This window comes from Pagrus major, chromosome 11 (assembly GCF_040436345.1).
Source record: "Pagrus major chromosome 11, Pma_NU_1.0".
In the NCBI taxonomy this organism is placed as follows: Eukaryota; Metazoa; Chordata; class Actinopteri; order Spariformes; family Sparidae; genus Pagrus; species Pagrus major.
In genome coordinates, this window is record NC_133225.1 from 3861829 (window position 1) to 3884186 (window position 22358).

Sequence of the window (22358 nt, forward strand, 5' to 3'; positions counted from 1 at the left end):
GTCAGCCAAGTTTTTTGGTAACTTTTGGAGTTGTGTACCTGGAACGCTTTCATGCTGGAAGTTGGAAATTTAAACTATTGAATTCCAACCCCCGACTTTGACTGCAACACAGCACAGAGCATGATCACTGTTACTTTCACCGTGCACCAAAATATCATGTATCCCAGTTTATAAATGGGTTGTATCCATTTTGCCAGCTTAGTTAACTGGGGCTGCTTGAACAAATTAATCCACCATTGGCCTCTGTAAGAGTCTCTAATTCTGGAAGGGGGGTGTTAGGTCCATGTTTATGAGATCCTCAGCAGTATTTTGCATTAATTTACACTTTGAGAGATGGCATGGATGTGCCTTCAACAACATCAAGCTTTTAGATGTTGTGTGTAAGTCTAATTCCTCTGTTTAGGAGGCTTCTAAACGTCATGCTAAGCTCATGTAGTAAATATGTTGAGCTATGGCAACGATGCTGAAGAAGCAGCGGACTTTGAGACGATCACGGCACACAGTGTCTTTTGACCATTCGGCCTGACTGACTGGACCGCCCCAGGGAGAAAGAGAGTTGGAATAAGAGCCATGCTAATCCAGCTTGGTTTAATGCTGCTCCTGGCTAATGTCTAGTCACATGGAAAGGAAATGGACAAATGGGATCAGAGACTGTTGTGCCCTCATCTTAGTCAAAGCGCGGCACTATAACATGACGAGGACAGGTGGAGTGTGTGTTTACGACATCGATGCTTGGTGCTCACACTCACACACACCATCACGTCTGCTGTTTACAATGACCCCGATGCAAATTCAAAACAACTACGTGTTTATGTAAATGTTCTATATAAATAACTATATATATTCTGTCATTTATGCAGCATGAAGGAGTTTATAAACTTCCATTTCCTTATGCAACCCCTTGTTGTATAATGTATTTTAACTGCAGACATTTTGACATGTCACTACACGGGTTTAAGTAACACTATTAATAATGGTCTTTGGCATTTTGGTTAATTGGAATGGCTTACAGGAAAAAACCTATTCAGAACTGAGAAATTATTATTTTACAATTACAAGAGACAATTACCACTATGGCAATTCAGTCATTCCTCCGTATCTGCCTTCAAACAGGTCTCTCGCCAAATAAAACTGTCCAATAATTTAGTTATGATAATTTTAACTTGATGGCACTGTGTTCCTGACTGAGATACAGCTGTTTTGGGGCATTGCTGAGTTCACTGAATTTCATTACCTCATGGAAATGCGGTTCATAAAGGCGCTATGGGGGGGTGGGGTTGAATTCATTAATTAGGCGAGGTCCCAACTTAATATTAGACTTGCATAAACCAGGATGAAGATGGCTGTAAGTGGCTAACTGCGTTCCTTCTTTTCAAAATTCCCCTCTTTCTCATCCCCCTAACTGCCCTTATTACCAGGACTCAGAGGGCAAAATGTAATATTTTGTTCAGCGGTGTCGAAGGTTAATTGTACTGTGTGTGTGTGTGTGTGTGTGTGTGTGTGTGTGTGTGTGTGTGTGTGCGCACGCATTGCTATTCAGCAGTGTAGCTAGCGACGGCACCTGTTTTACATTCAGTGAGAAGCTGTTCTTTCACTGCTGCTTTGCTCAAAGTCAGCGTGTCTCTGAACTCTGTCTTCATTTATCACCGCAGTGTTAGATTCACGGCTGTGACGTCGTCCTCGGCAACACACTCGCACAAACACACATCAAACATCAAACACACACAAACACGAGGGAAAAACGGTGCTTTGTTGTATTTGTATTATTGTTTGTCACTGAGCATTTAAAGGAAGACTGAGAGTCGTCCACAGGAACAACACCATTTCTATTTTAAAACTCTAATTACAATTACTTGCTATCTTTTTATGATGTCATTATGTAGCCTTACATATTAAAGGGCAACAACAGATGCACAGGCAGCAAAACACAAGCTGTAAGAAAAAATCAGAGAGCATCAGTATAACAGCCGTGCACAGTGTCCACATAACCACTCAAACAATGGTGACATCATCAGGGTAATTATTTTTAGAAGAGGGCACCTCAGTGTCATAGACAACATTATACAGTTGAGTAGCACCTCCCCACGCAAACAAAGGTTCACTGTGGAAATCAGTGGTGTTCTCTGCTTTGGAGTGACTACACCTAGACTGATAATCCTGCTTCCATTCTCTGTTTACACCTCGTCCACTACAGCACATCACAATGCACGTACTGTGGAAAGTCCTTTCACATCGGCATCCTGAGTGTCTAACAGCAGTCTGATCTGAGGAGAGGTAAACGGGTGTTTTAAAGGACATTGTGTCTCTCCTTTCATCACTGACAGACATGACAGATGTACTACTTCACTGAGTCAGAGCAATCCCTATTTTTGCATTTAGAGGCGATACACTGTGTGTGTGTGTGTGTGTGTGTGTGTGTGTATCTTCTTCTGCTGAAGTATGTGCACTGTACTTTCATTCGTTCATTCATTATTGATCAAATAATCCCCCACAATGTTATATTTTTAAAACGTCTTCCCTAAAACTTGTCCTGCCAAAGTTCACCTCCCTTGTCTGGGTGGTACAGAGTCCAGAGAGCGGCTTGGTGGAATCTGGAGGTCAATGTGAATATTTCTAGTTTCTTTACCCCTGTATGACTGTAAACTAAATATTTTTGGGATTGAGACATTATGAGACATTTGGGGATTTCACCTGGGCTCTGGGAAACACTGATCAACATTTTTCACGATTGTGTAACATTGTATAGCCCCAAAAACTGAACATTTAAACAAGCAAATAATTTACAGATTAACTGGCAATGAAAATGGCCTGTAGTTGCAGCCCTTTACTGTACTTATAACTACCTAGTTATCTTTCTTATGAGTCCAAACAAACCGGACAGGATTTGTTCTTTAATGAATATGTACTGACTGTAGGTTTTACATGTAAATGCTACCGATAACTTTAATGGTAGCCGAACATCTCGTGCAACACTGCACCAGAATGGACTCCCGTCCTGGTATCCGTGATTGAACTCTCAGATGATGTACCTTTTCTAATTCCTCCCTTCTGAGTTACACTATAAAGCAACTGCATAAGAACAGCCAGTGATGTGTTGAATCTTCTTTATTGGCAGCCTCCATCATCACTTAGATTCCACCTTAACATCAGCCCTGGCACCTGAATAAAGATTTCCTATCATGGAGCTTGAGCACAGGCGCCACGCTCTTAAAATGTGACAAATGCAAATGGGATGAGAGAAATCAAATGTGACTAACGTGTATGGAAACAGAGAAAATCAATTGTCTCCTGAACAAATGGATGAGCTATTAAAATGATTGTGTGCTACAGGAATATATTATCCTCAGCAGCTGCCAGCAGAGGCAACAGCGACTCATATTCCAAGACTGCCTGGCCCGAGACAGCACACAGAGAGCTCTCACTAAGGCAATTATATCCACACTCTGCATGAGCTGAACATGTGATTTATCAGCCCGCTCACATAATCATTATAACAAGCATAAAGCATGTAATAGAAATGAGGCTACACAAAGAGAAATGAGTGGAATTTTTTTAAAGTGGACTCGTAGACCAAAAACATGCACCCATGTTGCCAAAATTAATTTGTCTATTTGTCTTTCAAAAGTGATGGTGCAATGATGCTAAACACTCGTTTTTGAAGCAACATTACCATTTTTCCAATTTTTAATAATACAAAAGCTTTTGATTTGCACAGAAATTTCAGCTTGGGAGTTAGAGACCAGACTTTGAACTGTTGTTTCAAATCACAATGAAGAGACGCTCCCTTCTCCTGCCCCGTTTGTCTGTGATATTGAGGATAAATAATTAATTATAGCCCTAGATGCCAAATAGACAAGATATGAAACTTAAAAAAAAAAAAAAAAAGGCTTTCATGAAACACTTGCATCTGGCTGAAGTTAAGGATAAACAGTTTTTTTTTCATCATTCTCTTTGGGATAGAGAGTCTTCAATCTATTCATCAGATAATGACAGTCGCTGGGCTTCAAATACTGTGTTAACACTTCAAAACAATCAGAGCATCTCTTCAAGCATGCAAAAAGGTTACGCAGCGTGGAAATAACACAGATTTACTTGTTTTTTTGAAGATTCTGAATTTGCTTTTTGGAATAATTCCCTCAAAATAAACACAGATGATGTACATGATATCCATACTCAATCTTATTAGCTGGAAGAAAGGAAAGGAGAGCCATCTGCCTTGTAAAAGGGATACATCTCCGCATGATATTGATGGGATTGTAACCTTCTGAAATGACAGGTTTAGTGGAGTCTGGAACGTGGATCTATTAAAATTTTAATAAACTAAATCACAAAAATGGCACTGGCCCACTGCGCTGAGTGACCAGTGTCCTTCAGAATGATTGAGGCATCATACTTTCTCCCTGTTTGCCCCGATAAATGTAGGTGTCGGGTTTCAACACTGGTGGGAAATCTTCCCCAAAAAAGGTCATGAAACAACAGATACAAAGGGAAAGCAACTAATTGAAATAAAGACTAATTGATTCTCTTTAATCCTCTGAACAGTATTTGTCCAATCATAGATAGAACGGTAACTAGGTATAGCAGATTGGTCAAGGTTTGAGGTTTTCTAGTTAGTTTACTCAACCTTTAAAGAGTTAGATAAGTCCGCTATTTTTTTACCTTTGCAAATTTCAAAAACACAAGAACAGTCTCCGCCTGCTCAAATGTAAGCTGCAAAATTAGCATGACTGGCCAAGCAGTTACAGTAGTCGCCTGGTGTTTCTTCTAAGGCCGAAAGGTTGCATATCATTCGCTAACTACATTATTATATGTGGTTGTAGTTTTTTATGAGATAAAGTCCAATTGAGGATCGGCCCATCCAGTGCGTGGGAACTGATGCTACTAACAGGTGAGAGCAATGTTAGCGGCCTCCTCCTGCTCCCAAGTTTTGGGAAAGTCATCTTGAGTCAACATGAAATCCACTCGACACTCGAAGTGAAACATGTTCTTTAAAATACAACCCTGTATTTCTACAGTGAACATTTTATGAGAAAGGATTAATAGTCTTATGTTACATTTTTCCAAGGCAAACTAGCAGCACTGCCCTGCAGCACAAAGGTGCCACTTTGTTTCTATCTAGTACATGTTTTATAAGTCGGTGACTTTTTAACTTGAAGCTTTAACCTCGGCCTGTTTTGAAATAACACTGACTTAGTATTGTGGTATCATGTGCGTAGCCATTAAATGCATATTTAAGACCCTTTGTTCCAGCTTCTTCTATACATACGAGTTGGCTTGGGAAATTCTACAGTGAGTCCTATTTGTAAGAAAAGTTATTTGTAAACAACATTGTGAAAGTGCGAGACTCGACCAACACAGTAAATTTGCTTGCATAACATCACCACATTGGGGGAGCAATGAGCAAAACTGCAGAGTCCTTGTTGATTATCTGTGGATTTGTCTTTACAAGCAACTCTCTTCATATTCACAGTCACAGTCAGTGGATTCATTGGTCATGTAATATATTGATAAGTGATGCTTTAAAGCTGTTTTTGTGTATTGACTAGTAGTTCTATTATCATTTTATTTGACATTGTAGTATTACTTATGTAAATAAAAGGTCTGAATACCACCACTGTGGTTTTGAGGAAGGGGGTGGGGGTATGGTTTCTCATACGGCTGTAGACAGACAGATATAAAGACATGCACACACAGCTGTGTAGATCAACACACATATGCAAACAGACACACTCAAAGTCACTTGAGACACGAGGCGAGGCGTCAGATTTGGGCATGTGTCCCAAACCGCAGGGAGTCCTTCCAACAGCTTGGCTTATAGATGAAGGTCCCTGCGAGCAAACACATACGGAAATGCACACACCCGCACACACACGCGGAAACACAGCAGCACGCACACACAGCCTCCTGCTGCCGCTCCTGGCGAGCTATGAGACGTGGCCTGCTGACTAGAGAATAGCAGAATTGTGGGTTTGGGCCATCTGTTGCTGAGACTGATATAGATATCACACACACTCACACACTCACACTAGACACACAGAAAACAAAGACTACATACCCAAAATGCATTCTCAAATTTTGCACTTGCAGATGACGATTAGTACCCATTTATAAACCATTGATATACAGTATACTCAACACAATTAACACTAGACCTTTAAAAATTCTGTAAATTGACCGTATAGCAGTACATTATAGTTCAAAATGGTGGAACGTGCTGTGAAAAAAATCTTGATTTGGTACAGCTCTCTAATGATTGTTCATGCTTTTAGGTTGTAGAACATCCTCTTTACAAATTACTGCAGATGTTATTTTTTGTGAAAGGGTTTGCAAAAAGAGTCATGTTTAGTTTTATGAAGAACAAAACACTGTACAACAGTTCAGCCAGACTGACAATCGAAAGGGCAAAAAGAGACAAGGATACTGCTAGGCAACATTTAAATAAGAAATCAAAAAATCAGTCGTCTTGGTAGATGATGCCAAAAAATTGTAGCGTGTCGGGGAGTAGGTTAGCTGAGTTTTGCAGGATGCAGGACAAGGAAATTGAGGCCATAGACCAAAGTAAACAGTGTTTGAATGTGATCTAAATAACCGCCAATGTTAGCTGTTGTGCAGTAATCAGTGTTGATGTTCTTCACAAATGTTTCTTATTGATTATGGTTACTGTTGTGGTCAAGACGTTAACGCACCACGAGTTAAGTTACTCACAGGATTAGTGACCTCCCACCTGTGTGGATGCACCTGTGTGTTCTGATGTGAGATAAGGAGAACTTCCTGGGAGTTTATCTCTCTGCCTAATATTTTTTTGCGACAAAAAAAAACAAGCCTGCTACAATATTTAAATTACACCATTGTGGTTCAGTTAAGAATTCAAGTCAGTTGTGCTTTTCTGGACAGCAAAAACCAAATTCAAAATCAAAGGATATTAAATGGTTACAGCATTATTCAGGGCTAGTAGTCGGGACAACCATCTTGGAATGGTGCCTTGATATTCCCAAATCGAAATTACAAATTACATGCTGTAGTCAGGATGTGTTTAACCTATCTTAGCATAGACTGGAGGCAGGGTGAGACCTCAGCCTGTAACTTTTAACTCCCTTTAAAACCACAAACTGCCTTCTTTAGTATGTAGTATTGTATTTAGCAACTAAGATACACTTTGTAAATAAGTCATCGTAGTCATCATCTATGAATACAAAAAGTATTGAGAGAAAGAAAGACAGATTATATATTAAGGGAAAATGTAAAATAAAGAAAATATTAATATTAATTATATATAGATTATATAAAGACCTCCCCCTCGATAAATGATTTAGAAATGAACTTAAACATCTAAGAAATAAAACACTAATTAATCAGAAATGGTGACGATTGTGTTCGTTGTCTTTTAACACAGAAAACTGCTTCATCTTGTCGTTCTGAGTAAACTGTATATTTGAGAAAAATATTTTTTTATTGAGATATCTTATCATCTCAGGCCCAGGTGTTGTTCAGTGCTGGATGGTATATTTGTTCTCCGCCAGAAGGTTGAAATACCAGCACAGTCCAGTTCTGGAAACGTCTTTATTGCTGAACTTATGATTCCAGCCCTCTCAGAGTCAGAACAATAAAGAGAGTAAACACCAGGAACCAAACAAAACCGGCAGCAGAGACTCAAATAAGGGCCTGGATCAAATTTTATTGACATGGCTTTCATGCAATTAGGAAAACAGGGATGACTGAGACCTGTGAGGACGGTGTGTGAAAGAAAAAGAGGTTGATGAGAAGCTGAAAGAAAAAAAGAAAAAAGAAAAGTAAAGCTATTTTCACTTTAGCAGAAGCATCGCAATTATCATCCTCAGTTTTTTGAAGTGCCAAATGGATTTCTCTTCATTCAGTCTTTGAAGGAATCTTTGATTAACATGTTCCATTTAAAAATAAATAAATAAAACACATTGTCTAAAAGTCATTATGTGGTCTGTCATTAAAAACCGTGAGATGTGAACAAAGCTGTCACGGTAATTAACTTCATGATTATCTGCAAAATATAATGGGGAAGAAAAAACAATCTCCTGTGTTTGTATGTTGAGTCAGCACACAATAAACACATTCTCACTGCGTGTTTTTTCTGCTCAAACAGCAGCCGTTCCCTCACTATGTGTTTTATTCATGTAGCCTCGTTGATTTACATAAACTGGCTGATCTATTGTGAGATGGTTAACACCAACTTTGGTTGCATCCAGGTAAATCCTTAATTAAGTATGGCAAGCTATACACTGAATGAGAGAACAAAGCCTCATAATACATACATGCATACATAATACATGATGTGTATGATAACGTGTTTTTTTCTGTAAACTTCAAAGAGTTACCTTTCATCATATATTTTGACTGTAATCAAAGTGATTCAATAACAGTAACCATTCTGTTTTGGGTCGTTTATAGGCTTGTTTGTGCAAAAGAGGGATGCAATTTGTCTGACTGTGATAACTCACTCCCAGTGACACACCTATGTCAATGCACTGATCTATTAACAACAAGTATAAAGAATAAAAGTGACTTAAAACTTAACTTAAAAAAAAGCTGCCTCTACAACTTACATTTAAAAGGCTTCACAAGAAACACTGAAGGAATTCACATGATTTAAAAAATAATTACTTCATGTAATCTCTAACTCAGCTTCTCACTGTGGGCGATGAGGTTGTGCAAAAGCACACTATGTTCTGAGATAACACAGTTTTGCTTATTAAACAACCAAACTGACACATACTTCTGTCCACCAATCAGGATTTCACAAGATTTGAGTTGGACTGTGAAGACAGTCGGTGGGCAGTTTGGTCACCACACAGTCTTGATGAAGCAGATTAGGAGTTCATGAGTAATAAAATAAATATATATTAAAAAACTGCCCATTTTAGCTTTTGATTTGTCCTCATTAAGTCATGAATATTTAATGTTATAGATAAATAGGTGACTTTGAAGCCGGGTTTTTTCGGGGGCTGTAATAAAGAATTTTTAAAGGGGAGCTCGACTGAATTTTGCACATCAAAGTGTGTTTGTAGGTGGCGCAGAGTACGAAGTCATACAGGGCCTAAAGCCTAAAGACTACAAGTTTAAAAATAAAAAAAATAAATAATTTAAAAAAAGGTTTCCAGACCTTTTAGCCTGCGCCTTATCTCTGCTTTAGGTTTTCAGCTCAGGTTAATTTTAGCTGCCTCTTGCATTATACACTCAAATCTCAGACCGAGCTGTCGGCAGTTGAGATGTCTTATGGGTAATGTAGTTGCAGAGTTTTAAAAGAAGAATGTGAAATTCAAATTCAGTTAATATTTCTAGTTCTGCTGTATGGATTTTGAAGCTGTGAATGTTACAGGCGTACAGTGTGAAACAGGTGGAGTACCGTTTTAGACTTTAATGGCTTTTATTCAAATTTTTCTTCTGCTGTTTTTTTCAAATAAAATAGATTTTGTGGTAATATTTCTTAATTCCCTTTTAAAAACACACATGGCAAATTGTTCCAATGCTCTGTTTTTCACCAGTTCATTTTATCACTGTTAATATGGGAGAGTGTCTGCAGAAATCACTGTAGCTGAGCGACTGACCCAGTTACATTACCATAGTCTGCTATTTCAAATGACAGTTACTGTATGGTGGCACATGGTGGTGTTAATGAGGTTTGAACAAGTCATGATAGCCTTTAAAATACTAACCATCAGGCTGACCAATGGGACTGACTTTTCTGCAAGTATGTTTTGTTTTTTTCCCCCACTTTGGTGAGGATTCCTGGGATATACCAAGATCTCAGTTCCATGTATTGAACATGAGTAGCAAGTGTAAAAATCTGTTGTATTTTGAGCCTGAAGTAAATATATGCTGTATTGCTGCATTACATAACAAGGACTTCTCGTCTCCTGCTTCCAGGTCTTTCTCGAGCCAACCAGACGACAGCGAGGAAGCCAGAGCCAGGTACCTCTACAGGCAGTGGGTGGGACTCGGTTTGACTGACGTCCGTCTGTCCAATCACACAGTTCTGCTCAGCCTGCCTGGTTCCACACCCAACACCATCACCGACAGGTCCAGTCACCAGTGCTTCCTGCCTAACGGGATCCCCTGTGACCAGCGCGGACCGAATGACCTGCCGAAGCAGCGCTTCTCCTACGCGGCCTACTCTGCTGTTGGAAGTCTGCAGGTACCATCACCCTGTCCTGACATTTCTTAAACCAAAGGTCTCTTCACCCTCCTGGCTGCTGCACGCTTCTCTTGGTCCTCAACACCTTCATATTGTCGGATTGTTCAGGTCCTCAGCCTCCGACCACTGAAGGGCTATCAGTAAAGGTCATAGCTAGAGGTTGTGACTTTAAATGTTATAGCTACTGTAGGCCAACCATAGTTCAAAGTTCCTGGAAGTGCGAAAACATTTCAACTCCAATTTTCTTATGTGCTGCAGAGCTTTCAGACATTATCTGAAGCAGATGTGAACACAAATTATGCATAAGCTCATTTCATATTTTCAAAAATGAAAACCATGTACTCGTGCATCCTTTCTCCTCAGTATTAGTCATTACTTGAGCATAGTCGAAACTGAAAAATAATGATTCTTTAAGCAAATAACAGCTTTATAAGCTGGGAGCAGACTTGGGGTTGGGGGGTGGGTAGACCACCACTGGAGTCATGTCCCTTGGTTACCCCTGAAATCCAGTCAGAGCATGTTCCAGCACCAAAACAGAAATCTTTAAAAACCATCCTTTTAAACAGCTTGACTCTTTAATTTCAGTTGCAGTTTGTGTAAAAAAAGGCAAAGACATTCAATAAAAATGCTTCATGCTGCAACTTTACAGAGAGAGCTGAAGGTGACTGAACTAAAAAAGAGTGATGTCAACCTGAGGTGAGCCGTGGCTCTGCACTGAGACCTGTGGACAAAGTGGAATATAAATAAATACCCTCTCCCTGACAGCACACTGCATCACACCATTTGCTTCTTTTCTGACTAAAATACCTGCTTCTACTACGTGTCGCCCTGATTTCAGATGTAAGAATTAAACATGTTTATTACAGTGTCTCTCACTGTGGGTGTGAAAGTAGTTTACACCCACAATGAACTCTTTTATACCATCAGGGCCACGTCTGAAATACAGAAAAGCTCCCACGGCTGACATCTGAAGAGATTAATACATTATTGGAAACATTCATTCATCACACAGGAAAGGACAAATATTTAATGAGGTTATTGTTAACGATGTCTTCCAGCAACTTGATGCATCAAGTTCAGTCTGATTGAACTCAGCAGGTGACGATGACTGACTGATAGATCTCACTGAACAGAGCAGGATATCACAATGTAATAAAAAAAACAGCGTAATCAGCCACAGTAACTGGACCTGCATCGAACAGCATTATATTTCTGTGTCTTTGTTTTCACCTGTGGCATTTGGAGCAGTTGAATCATGTTTGCCTAACATTTCCCCTTGATAGACCTTTCACACTGTCAACAGGAAATGTTAAGGAGTCATATCAGACTCGCAACAGCACTCAAACATTCAAACAAAGACATTTTTTCAACTATATGTTGTTGATGCTGTGCCTATGCTCTGGTCAGATTTAGGTGGCAAAGAGATTGTGTTTTGGCTTAAAATACCTCTATCTGGGGTGCTCAGTTGGTAGAGCGTCCACCCCGATGTACAGAGACTGTGGGTTTGATTCCAACCTGTGGTCCCCGACTTTCTCATCCCATTCCCCGTGTCTCTTCAGCTATGCTATCAAATAAAGCCACGGAAAAACAGCCAAAAAACAGTTTCTGTCATCACAAACATGGATGGAAAATGTCCTGACGTCTCATTAAAAACAAGCAGAGGTTTCATGCTTACAAAAAACACCATCGCAAACAGCGGTCACTGGCTCGGCAGCCGTTCTGCTGAGCTGTCACATCACCACCGTCCACTTCCTGACATGTGAACGACATTATGTGAGGGTGATATGACACATATTGTAGAAATGTCAATATTGTACATATGACTCATTCAAATTTGAACATATCTCCGGTTTGCAGGAATGTAAACCATCATGAATGAATCATCATGAATCATACACCTTTCCACATTACAAACCGATATCTTATGAAGAAAAACTCTTTTAACTTTTAAATGCATCTCTACATGTTACACAAATGCGCATTATATAAAAAAAACCTTAAAACCTTAAACCTTTAAGTGGGTCATACTCAAGAGGATCATTGTTTTTATAGATAGTACAAGGGTGCCTCAGGCCATTTCTAGCAGACAAGAGGTGGTTCACACACATTATACATTATTCTAAGATAAAAATAGACTTTGTGATTAGAACAACAGCAGAGAAATTCAATGCTGTAATGGAAAAAAACATGGTATTTGCTTTTTCTGCATTGTATCATGCTAGATGCACTGTAAATCTTTTCCGTCATCCTTCAGCAGTGTGAAGGTTAATGGAAGTCATTATGCATGTAGTTTGCACATGCTAGCCAGCAGATGCACGCACACACACACACACACACATGCACACACACACACAAAGAAATACAGTCACTATTTTTAGAGGGTTTTACTTTTCTGTATCCCTGGAGCAGAAAAAAGGGGTTGAAGGAGACGCTTGTTATTCCCTTGAGCTGCTGCCGGCCTGAGGGCAGATGAAAAGTTGGAGTGATTCTGTGAATACCAAGTTTTCCTCCTCTTTTCTCTCCCTCCCTCTCTCCTCGTTCTCCTTTCTCCACTTTGCTCGATCCATCCAGCTGTCCACTCGTCGTAGTCTACCCAAAGGGAGGGTCACAGTCATCCATCACTAGATTATTTCTTAGCCCCGTTCCTGCACGCTGCCTTGAATTAAGCGGCAGTTTGCCGGATCTAAACATGGCTTTCAGACAATTAAATATGGCGTTTGTGATGGATGGATGGCGGCCCAGAGCAAGTATACCAGGCTAATAAGTCCTGCTGTTGGTGGCACTGTTTTGCTGGTGCTGCAGGAACTATGCTCTGACACACATACATGCACACAAAAGAAAGATTAAAAGATCAAATCAGAAGATTGTATTATTTTCTCAATGTGTGACGGACAAATATTATGTGACCATGCTTGTTGTACGCAATATCGCGATATGCAAATTGTAATAAAAAACAAAATGGAGGATAAAAGATATCATACACACATTTTATACTTAAAATAGAGACAAACTTGTGAGGTAGAAATTATCATTTAGCTGCAATTTAAGAGGAGGAGAGGAGAATTTCTTAAAAAAGCTACCAAAATAAAGTTATTCATTAACAATTGGAACTTAGTTCTTCATATATGTTGGATTGTTATGCACCGTTATATATTAGGTCCTTTCGAGGAAATTGCAAGGAAGTATGAGACTCGCTAAATAAAGTGATGGCAATTATTTTATAAAGTCTCCATGCCCACAGTACAGTACAAGCAGTACAAGCAGTAAATGCTGAACAGTGTAAAGGGGATTTGGCATTTTTTGTTAAGTTGCCCATAAATGGTTAAACAGGGGCTCAGTCACTGAGAATGATGAATTTGTGGTTATTTTTCTCTATGATACAAGAAAAAACAGTACTAGTAATAACAGAGTAGGATGTGGAAAAGGACACCAGAGACAGACCCAGTTATCAGAGGAGCCATTGTAAAGAACACACTGAGAAAATACAAGAGCAGCATCTCAGGAGACATCAACATATACACAAAGTACAACAAATCCTCCTGGCACTGTACTCACTCACCAGAGGGTGTTATCCATCAAGTGAAGTGAGAGATCAGCCTCCCTGTGGAGCCATGGGGACCATCTGGTCACAACTGGAAGGACAAGATGAGGTAACCACTAATCACTATGCAGATTTGAATAAGTCCGCTCAGTTCAGTTTAAAGATTCATTATCAATTCAGGTTTTTTCTGAAATTAAGCAGTCACATCACTGTTTAAATGGACTTCATTCAGCAGAGGGTGAACGCAGACTGTCCAATCTGTTGACAGTCCAAGCTGTAACTTCAGTTCAGTATAAAACTTTAAGCCTTTTACTGTCTTTTAATAATCTTTTAATGAGGAAGTAATGTAGTCAGTATCACGGCTGACCTGACAACAATGTGCTCAGTCATCAGTGAGGGCACCAAGCTACTGATCAGTGTTTGAAGATCAATTGATAAAGATTTGTCAGAACATGTACTGAACACCACTAGCAAGAATGTATAAGAACATATAAAACAGACACATGATAAAGTTGGTACAGTACGTAAATGTATGTGTAGGGACCTACAGTACATGGTAACAGATTAGAGCAAAATAGTTCCCCTTTAGATTGCAGAATATATTTTTGTACATTTTGCTCTTGCTTGACCTACCAGATTATAAAACCTTATATATTTCTCTCCAGACTCAATCGACTGCTTCACAGTCCGAGAACTACATGGTGTGAAACTTGAGTAGATTTATAATTTGGCCCTGAAACGGCCCCCGTTTGTCTTCTTTTACTGTAAATTAATCAATGTTATGGCGAAGAAAAAATTACTTTGTGGGCTCTTTCATTTCCTAATAATTTCCCAGTGGACAAGTATCTCAAAGTATAACACAGTCAAAGACAAACCCATGAAATCATGTGGTAATTAAAAAAAGAAGAATCTTATGAATTATTTGATTATTTCCAGCTTGTGAACTCTAACAAGCTGACCTCTCCAGTTCTCTATTAAGTTATTTCTAAGTAGCTGCCCTTTGGTTTTCATTGTACATGATGAACTCTGCTGTGTTCTATTAGTATTGTTTGACCCAAGTAAGTAAACAGCTAACACTTGCTTATAGTTTTTCTTGACATTAATTATTTATGTTAAAGGAGCAATTAAATTCGAATTCAAATCCAGCTGGATGCAAATGACAATGTCGAAGGTAAGCTGGGGTAAAGGCGCAGGCTTCATTACTTAACTCAACATCACAGCATCAAAAAACTCATTGATGCTTTATAAATGCTCACTTTTAAGCCTACCTGGGAGGCTGTAGGGAAAAGCATCTGACTAATTCAGCACAGCCTTTTCTTCTCTTTTTCCACTTTTTATCTCTTGTCTTGTCCTGTCTTTTGGATAAATTACCATCTTCATCCATTGCACTCGTGAAGAACCGTTTTTGAATTCTTAATACTCAAAACAAATAGTCACTGGCCATAGTAATTGAGTCTATGAATAAAAGTTCCCTGACGTGCTGTGGTGTTAGTTATCCCTGCCAAGGTTCGTCATCAGATCAGCGCACTCTCTGGCAACACTGACATTGCAACTGGTCCTTGAACTCTGAACAAGGGGGCAAGATAGACATGCAGTTATGCACATACCCATAAGACTGGCATCGCTCCAGTCCAACGAGAAATAGTACAAACTGGTCCTGCTTTGTAAGGGCTCTGTCCAGTAACAAGCTTCAAGAACTGTAAGGCTGTAAGCTGTTATGATTTACTCCCTGCTGGATCTGCATCAGCCTCGGGAGAAAGAGAAAGAGATGGTGCCGTATTTGTCTATCGGCAAGTCTGATGATTTTGGCAGGAAGAAGGTTAATCACGATTGCTGGATTCACAACAGAACTGGAAAGAAGCGGGATTGTGTTTGTGTTGGATGTGTGGATTATACAAGGAAAGTCACTAACCCCTCAACTACTTTTTAACTGAAGAGTTGGAGAAAATATGTGTGAAGTGGAAGGTGCCTCAAACCCTACTGCGTGGTACAAGAAAAAAGAATGGGGTGCTGGCACCTCAAACCAATGAAGAGGGAGAAGGAGAGACAAATGACTCCCTGATATTAGATCTGGCTATCCCCTTATGGACGTTACCTGAGGTAGGGTAATGAAACACCACAGCCCAGGTGAGGTGCCTCTGGGCAATAGCTGACATCTCCCAGCGACACAGCCTTAGATTTAGAGTCTACTTGAGAGGTTAGGATCTTTACTCTTTGAGGAAAGATGTAATGTATGAAGTGCTGCCCTTTATTAGAAACTACTTTTGGCCGTCTGCTGTCAGAGGCAGGAGGACAAATGGGGTCAGCCACTCTGCTACTTCCAGACTCAAGAAAAACCACAGGGAGACAGGAAGACCTGGAATGGGCTGGACTGGATACTGCTGCAGTCAGGAGTTGGTCACGTCTCCGGGAGGATTCCTGTTGTGTATAAAAGATCTGAGGATGCAGGTGGGCTTGGATGCCATCTTTCCAGCACTTAGTTTGATCTTGGCTGCTGAATGTCTGCACCAAAGAAGAGGAGGGAGGACTTCTCTCTGTAGAGCAGTGCAAATGATTCTTCCCCTGTCAACGCTGAAGGCCTGGGCCATCAGGCTATGGGTGATCTCATGGACTCCTCCCTGAGGATTTCATCTGAATACAACTCAGGAAGGTTGATGCAGGAAGATGGTTGAAGGAACTGCTGTGAAAGGCCAGGTTGACAGTTTCCTACCTATGTGACAATGGTTAAAGAGCCTGTCAGTTCATTTCTTCGGAGGCAAACGCAGCCTTGCCAGAGAGGATAGATGACTGTATCCTCTTTGGAAGCCCAATCCCATCCCCGAGTAGCCGATTCTCTCCCTCCCTATACCCTTTATGGTGTGACACACCTCCTTACTTTCCCTAATGGCACTCCCTGTGTTTTACAGGTTTACACCCACCTCCACATGTATAAAAACACCCACACATATGCATACAACCTCTAACACACAAACAAGACCTCCCTACCAATCATAAAGAGCCCATTACAAAAAGAACATTAAATATGTTTCACAAGTTCTACATGCACTCCTCGCTCCAGAGAGCAAACTCAATAAATCCATCAGGTTAACGATATGTTTGTAAAAGCGCCCAGGTACATTTATATGCATATATACACTTGTGCATTCATAATCACAGAGTAAACATTTGCAGGATTTGCGTCCTCTGTGTAAACTAAAGCTGCCTTGTTAGAACAATCTACACTCCAAAATGATATGTTAATAAATGATTAATTATATCCCAAGTGAATGAACTCAATAATAACCTAATCTATGTGGGAAGTCCCTGCTATATGAATTAGCTTTTGTCAAAACATTTCACTTATTTATGTCGTTACATCTTTTCATTGTGAATGAAGATACATAGGTACATCTTTTCTGTAAAGAATACTTACTTTGTTTCCAGACAAGCCAAATATGTTTCATTATATATGGTGCAAAGTAATAGTAATACACAAGCAAAAGTATTCCAGATCTGTTTCCCCACCAGACCAAAAATAGATTAAGCTCTTTTACTATACTGGTCCTCAGTCTAAATAATTTCAGAGTTAATAGACAGCTTAAATTAACAAGATACTTGAGCTGCCTAATCTCTCATCAACCACAATAAGTTAATATAAGAAGCTATACTAATACGATCTGTAATTAAGGTTATTAGCATTATTTAGAAGTAAGTGCTATGTCATCATACTTATCTTCTCATAAATCATGGCTGCAATTAATATGAGCTATGCCTCTTAGAACATAATTGAGTTCTTGCAGTTTCAAGAAAAAATGTTTTTCCTCATTAATATGCTAATGTAGGCGCATGTGCTCTAGAACCTAATAAAATCATCTCCTCTATAAGGCCAGCCCTCAGTGTGATTATGAATATTCTGCAGTTAATGTTTGCACAAGAGTGATTTTCACAGGATTGTGACCACATACAGTAAAACAGGAACATGCATCACGATGGAATAAGGATCTTTTTACCTTTTACAGTGGTGGAGGTCTTTAAGTTTGATATTATTTACTCATATATTCATATATTTTCATATATATATATATATATATATATATATATATATATATATATATATATACATATATATATATATATACATATATATATATATATATATATATATATATATATATATATATATATATATATATATATATATATATATATATACTGTACAGATTCCATCAGTACACATTTATCTTATTTATGTATTGAACCAGGATTACAATTTAATTATGCACATTAGTCAACATGTCAACAGAAAAGAACTGTATGAACTGAAGTAAATATAATCTCTGTATATATATGTATATATATATATATACAGTATATATATATATATATATATATATATATATATATATATATATATATATATATATATATATATATATACACTTGAACCCTTGTATTGTATATATGTTTTATTTACTTTTGCACCATTTGTTTTTGGTAAGTTAGGGAACACTTCATATTCATTCTTTGTTCTAAAGTCTCAATATAACATTTCTTAGTTTTCATAGCTGTCAGACAGTTTGTTCTGTTTTCTGTGCATTTGCACAACACATACATGTTGGTTAGGTATAGGCATCAAAACTACTTGGTGAGGTTCAGCAAAAGGGTTCAAGATTTGGGTTCAAGTAAGTAATGAGTTGGTAATACCGGAGTACGTTTTTTTGGTAAAATGGGCCTTCACAGCAGTGTGCTTTTGATTTCAGAATAACAGGCTTTTGGTCAAATGGGCTTTCGGAGTAATGGGCTGTCAGAACAATTGGCAGTCTTTGCATTTTCCCCTTACTAAAGTGTCAGTCAGCACAAAGTCAGTCAAAAAAATAATAAAATGCTTTCACCCCTTGTCCTAAAAGTGGGGCTAAAATACACTCACTCATTTTTGGCCAGTTAAGACTAATTTGCTTCCCTGAAATGCTTGATAAAAATATACACCGATCAGCCGCTACATTCACACCGCTGACAGGTGCAGTGAATAACACTGATCATCTTGTCCGACCCACCCCACAACGCAAGGATCCACTGCCAATGTCCCAATGCCAGAGACCGCAGGACACCCCCAGAGGTCTTGTGTCTCTGCCTCGATGTGTCAGAGCTGTTTTGGCGACATGAGGGGAACCTGCACGATGTAAAGCAGGTGGATTGAATGTTGTGGCTGATCGGTGCATATAAATGGACTAAATGCAGGATGCAACTGTGGCGGACACAATGAATCAGAGATATTGGGCCCCAACATCCATCAACAAGTCCATCAACATATATTGGTCTCCTTATCATCCTTCAAAAAATTAAAAAATCTTGTGTGAATGCCTGGCTGGGTCGAGAGGAGAATTTGTCATCTCAACAGGAGAATGATGCTCACAGCTTCAGCCAGACAGAGGCCACTTAAATTGTTAATTTCATTACCTCGCCGTGATGAAGCGAAAGAGAAGGAGGAGGGAGGAGAGAGAGAGAGAGAGATGGATCTAGTTCAAGCAGCACCATCTCGGTGCGTACAGAGATTCTCCTGTATTTCAATTTGCTGCGTCTTGTACTGTTCCATGGTCTGCAGTTTAAATGGAGAACTTTTATGATGCAAATGCAGGCAGGAGCGATAAATCTCTCTTGCTCTCCTCTCCTGGGCTCCCCTGATGCAAAAGATGTGCGCTCTCTCTCTCTCTCTCTCTCTCTCTCTCTCTCTCTCTCTCTCTCGCTGGCACATCCAGGCACTCTCTTGTACTCTCCCTCACTTTTTCTCTCCACTGCAGCATCGTGTTACACTCGCCCCCAGGCCACATGAAAAATGAATCAGGCCCAGGTGATGCAGTGGGGGGGGGGGGGGGAGTGGGGATGGGGAGAGTGTCAGAGAGGGGTGAGGGAGAGAGAGAAACAGAGGGGGGAAAGAGAGAGAGAGAGAGAAAGAGAGAGAGAGACCCCAAAAAGTAGCTCTTTGACTTTCCTCAACAACTTCTAGGTCACTTTAATTTGGTAGATGATAACGCTCGCTCACAGACACATGCACGTACACACAAAACACACTTGTCTAAAGTAATTTCAGTGCGCTGTAAAGTAATCCTACTCTATTATCAGTCAGTGCCATGCTAGTGATTATAATGACTAAATCAAGAGTGATGACATGCACACTGCCAATTCATTAAATCTCTATAATTGCCTCTAAAATGTCTGTAACTGTTGTTGAATTGCAGAGTCTTCTTTGTTTATATGAAAAGTAAGACTCTGCATCTTATCATGTGATATCGGATTTTAACTTTTTTGTAGTCGCTTTGTGGAACAATCATTTTTCAGAACCTCTGTAAAAAGGTATTGCATAAAGTTAAACTCTGGCAGCTAAGTGCTGGACTTGGATCAAGCAACAGATTTTCAAAGGAATTGAAATTAAAAGCAAAAGAGAATTTCCAGCCTTGACCTGACTTGACCTACTGTACAAAACCGTTGGATCATGTATTTCTCATAATGAAACCTCATAGTGTCCTTTTGTTCACATGCACATCTTTCAATCCCCACGCCACTGAGTTTGGAACATGGCTTTTTTGAATTGTGCGTTTCAGGCAAAGCAGAGCTGACCCCTGTGTCATCATTATTGTCTCAGACATTAAAAAGCTCCTCCAGAGACACAGATGAATATACAAGAGTTTTCTTTAGAGGCTGACTACTATTCCTCTTGGGTAGTTAACCGACTCTTCAAAAATGAGGTATGTGCAAGTAAACCATTATCTGTATCTGTATGTATTCAACCAAGTAAATTATCTGTATTTGTATCTACTCAGATAGGCGTGGCGTAAACAGAAAGTGGGTGGTGTTTAAAGGGAAGTAGTTCGGACCAATAAAATAACATTTAAATTGATCAGAAGTTGCTATATTTATGATTTATTTGAAAGCTTTTTACAGAACGGCCTCAAAATATTAAACTTGAATGAATAAACTTCGGTCAGCTACAAAATGAGGATATTCTCGAGTCTGGGCATTGACATTGACAGGTTTTACTGGGGTGATGCTTGTACTCGTAAAAATAACTTTTTAGTAATGGATACTTGTTTCGGCCAAGTACTTGCTATTTTTATTTGTATTTATCATTATTTGGGCTTTTTATGCTGAAGAGATGACAGGAAAGGGGTCGAGAGACAGAGGACGACATGCATCAAAGGGCCACAGGACGGATACAAAACCTGGGCTGCTGCGGCAAGGACACAGCCTCAGTACATTGGGCGCATGTCCTGCCAACTGAACTACTGGGGTGCCATGACCCTTCTTTTAATATTGTCTTAACAGTGGTAGCCAAACATGACCTTCTGTTGATCTTGATCTGAAAGAAGATCAACATAAGTCGAACATTAAATAAAGTACAAAGATGGCAAAGCTAAAACTGGAAATATCTGCTCAAGCTAAATGTTTGAACACAAAAAACCTGACAGTTTTCAATACTTTGTGCTTTGGGCTTACTGTGGCCGATACCCTGCCCTAATGCAGAGTGAGGTCATACACAGAGAACGGATAAGCCAATGAGCACACAGAAGACTGAGGCATATAAACAGGTATACATGATCTGACACTTGGGAGGCGTACTTTTGATTTAAGGACATTTAATGATTTTAGTACTCACTGATCCATGAGCCTCTGTGCCGTTTCTCCTTCATCAGGGGGAGGTGGTGGATGTTAAGTATGGCAGCGTGGATGACCTGAGGAGAGCCAAAGACAGCCTGAACCTGACCAACCAGATTGCTGTGGTCAAGCTTGGCCAAGCACCTTTGCTCTACAAGGTAAGATGAAATCAAAACTCTGTAAAAAGTGCTGCTGCTCTGCTCTGTCCGCAAGGGAATCACACGTGATTTAATGCTGCACTTGAGATCTACCTGATACTATAATCCTGCAGAAATATTCACCCAGACTGAAGAATTTCGATCTTTTGAGCTTTAAAATATGTACAAGTGCAAGGTACGACAAAGAACTGATTTTCACATAATGAGAGGGTTTAAATCTGATTTTCCGAGATGATCTTGAGTATGGTAATATACTTGCATACTACGGTTTACTGGCCTTTTAAAGAAGCCAAATACAGCTTGTTGAACAGGGTTTTGTAAACTGAACAGGGCCTAATTTATATGGCTACTCACGCATGACTAATTCTGTATATTATTTTTCGCCATACATGTATCATACCTGACTCTTTGTGACTGCACCTCTTCACTGCAAAAGATGTCTGAATCCATTAGTCTAAATAAGAAATAACATCAGCAATGCGTTGATTGATGAGGCCTGTTCCTGCTTGGACGTGTGCCACATTCAGCTCAAAGCAGTTTTCCTATCAATTAAGAGCATGACAGGGAAAATGTAAATTCCAAATCCAGTTAATCAAAACCTAAACATCCACTTACATGTTAATTACTGATAAATTCATTTTCAGTTTCTGTTTAAAGTAATTCAGTTATGCAAACCTGAATACAAACCCCACGTGGACCGCAGCGTTGAGTAATGGGAATTACTGTACTGTATGTAGCTTATGACACAAGTATATGTATCCATCTATGTCAGTCGGTTGATTAAATATTGACCTACTATAGTCAAATGGTGCGCTACACTGTACAATGATATAGCATTATTGATCATTGTCTATTAAGCTCATCT

The 22358-nt window shown here is 39.4% G+C and overlaps 1 protein-coding gene across 1 annotated transcript in view; it reads left to right on the top strand.

The window, feature by feature from the left end:
- Positions 1-22358, top strand: part of LOC141004351 (inactive N-acetylated-alpha-linked acidic dipeptidase-like protein 2) — a 438618-nt gene that overhangs the window by 214030 nt on the left and 202230 nt on the right. The window contains exons 7-8 of the mRNA XM_073475786.1: positions 9898-10165; positions 21374-21493. Of these exons, the coding sequence (XP_073331887.1) occupies positions 9898-10165; positions 21374-21493 (388 nt within the window). The remainder of the gene's footprint in view (positions 1-9897; positions 10166-21373; positions 21494-22358) is intronic.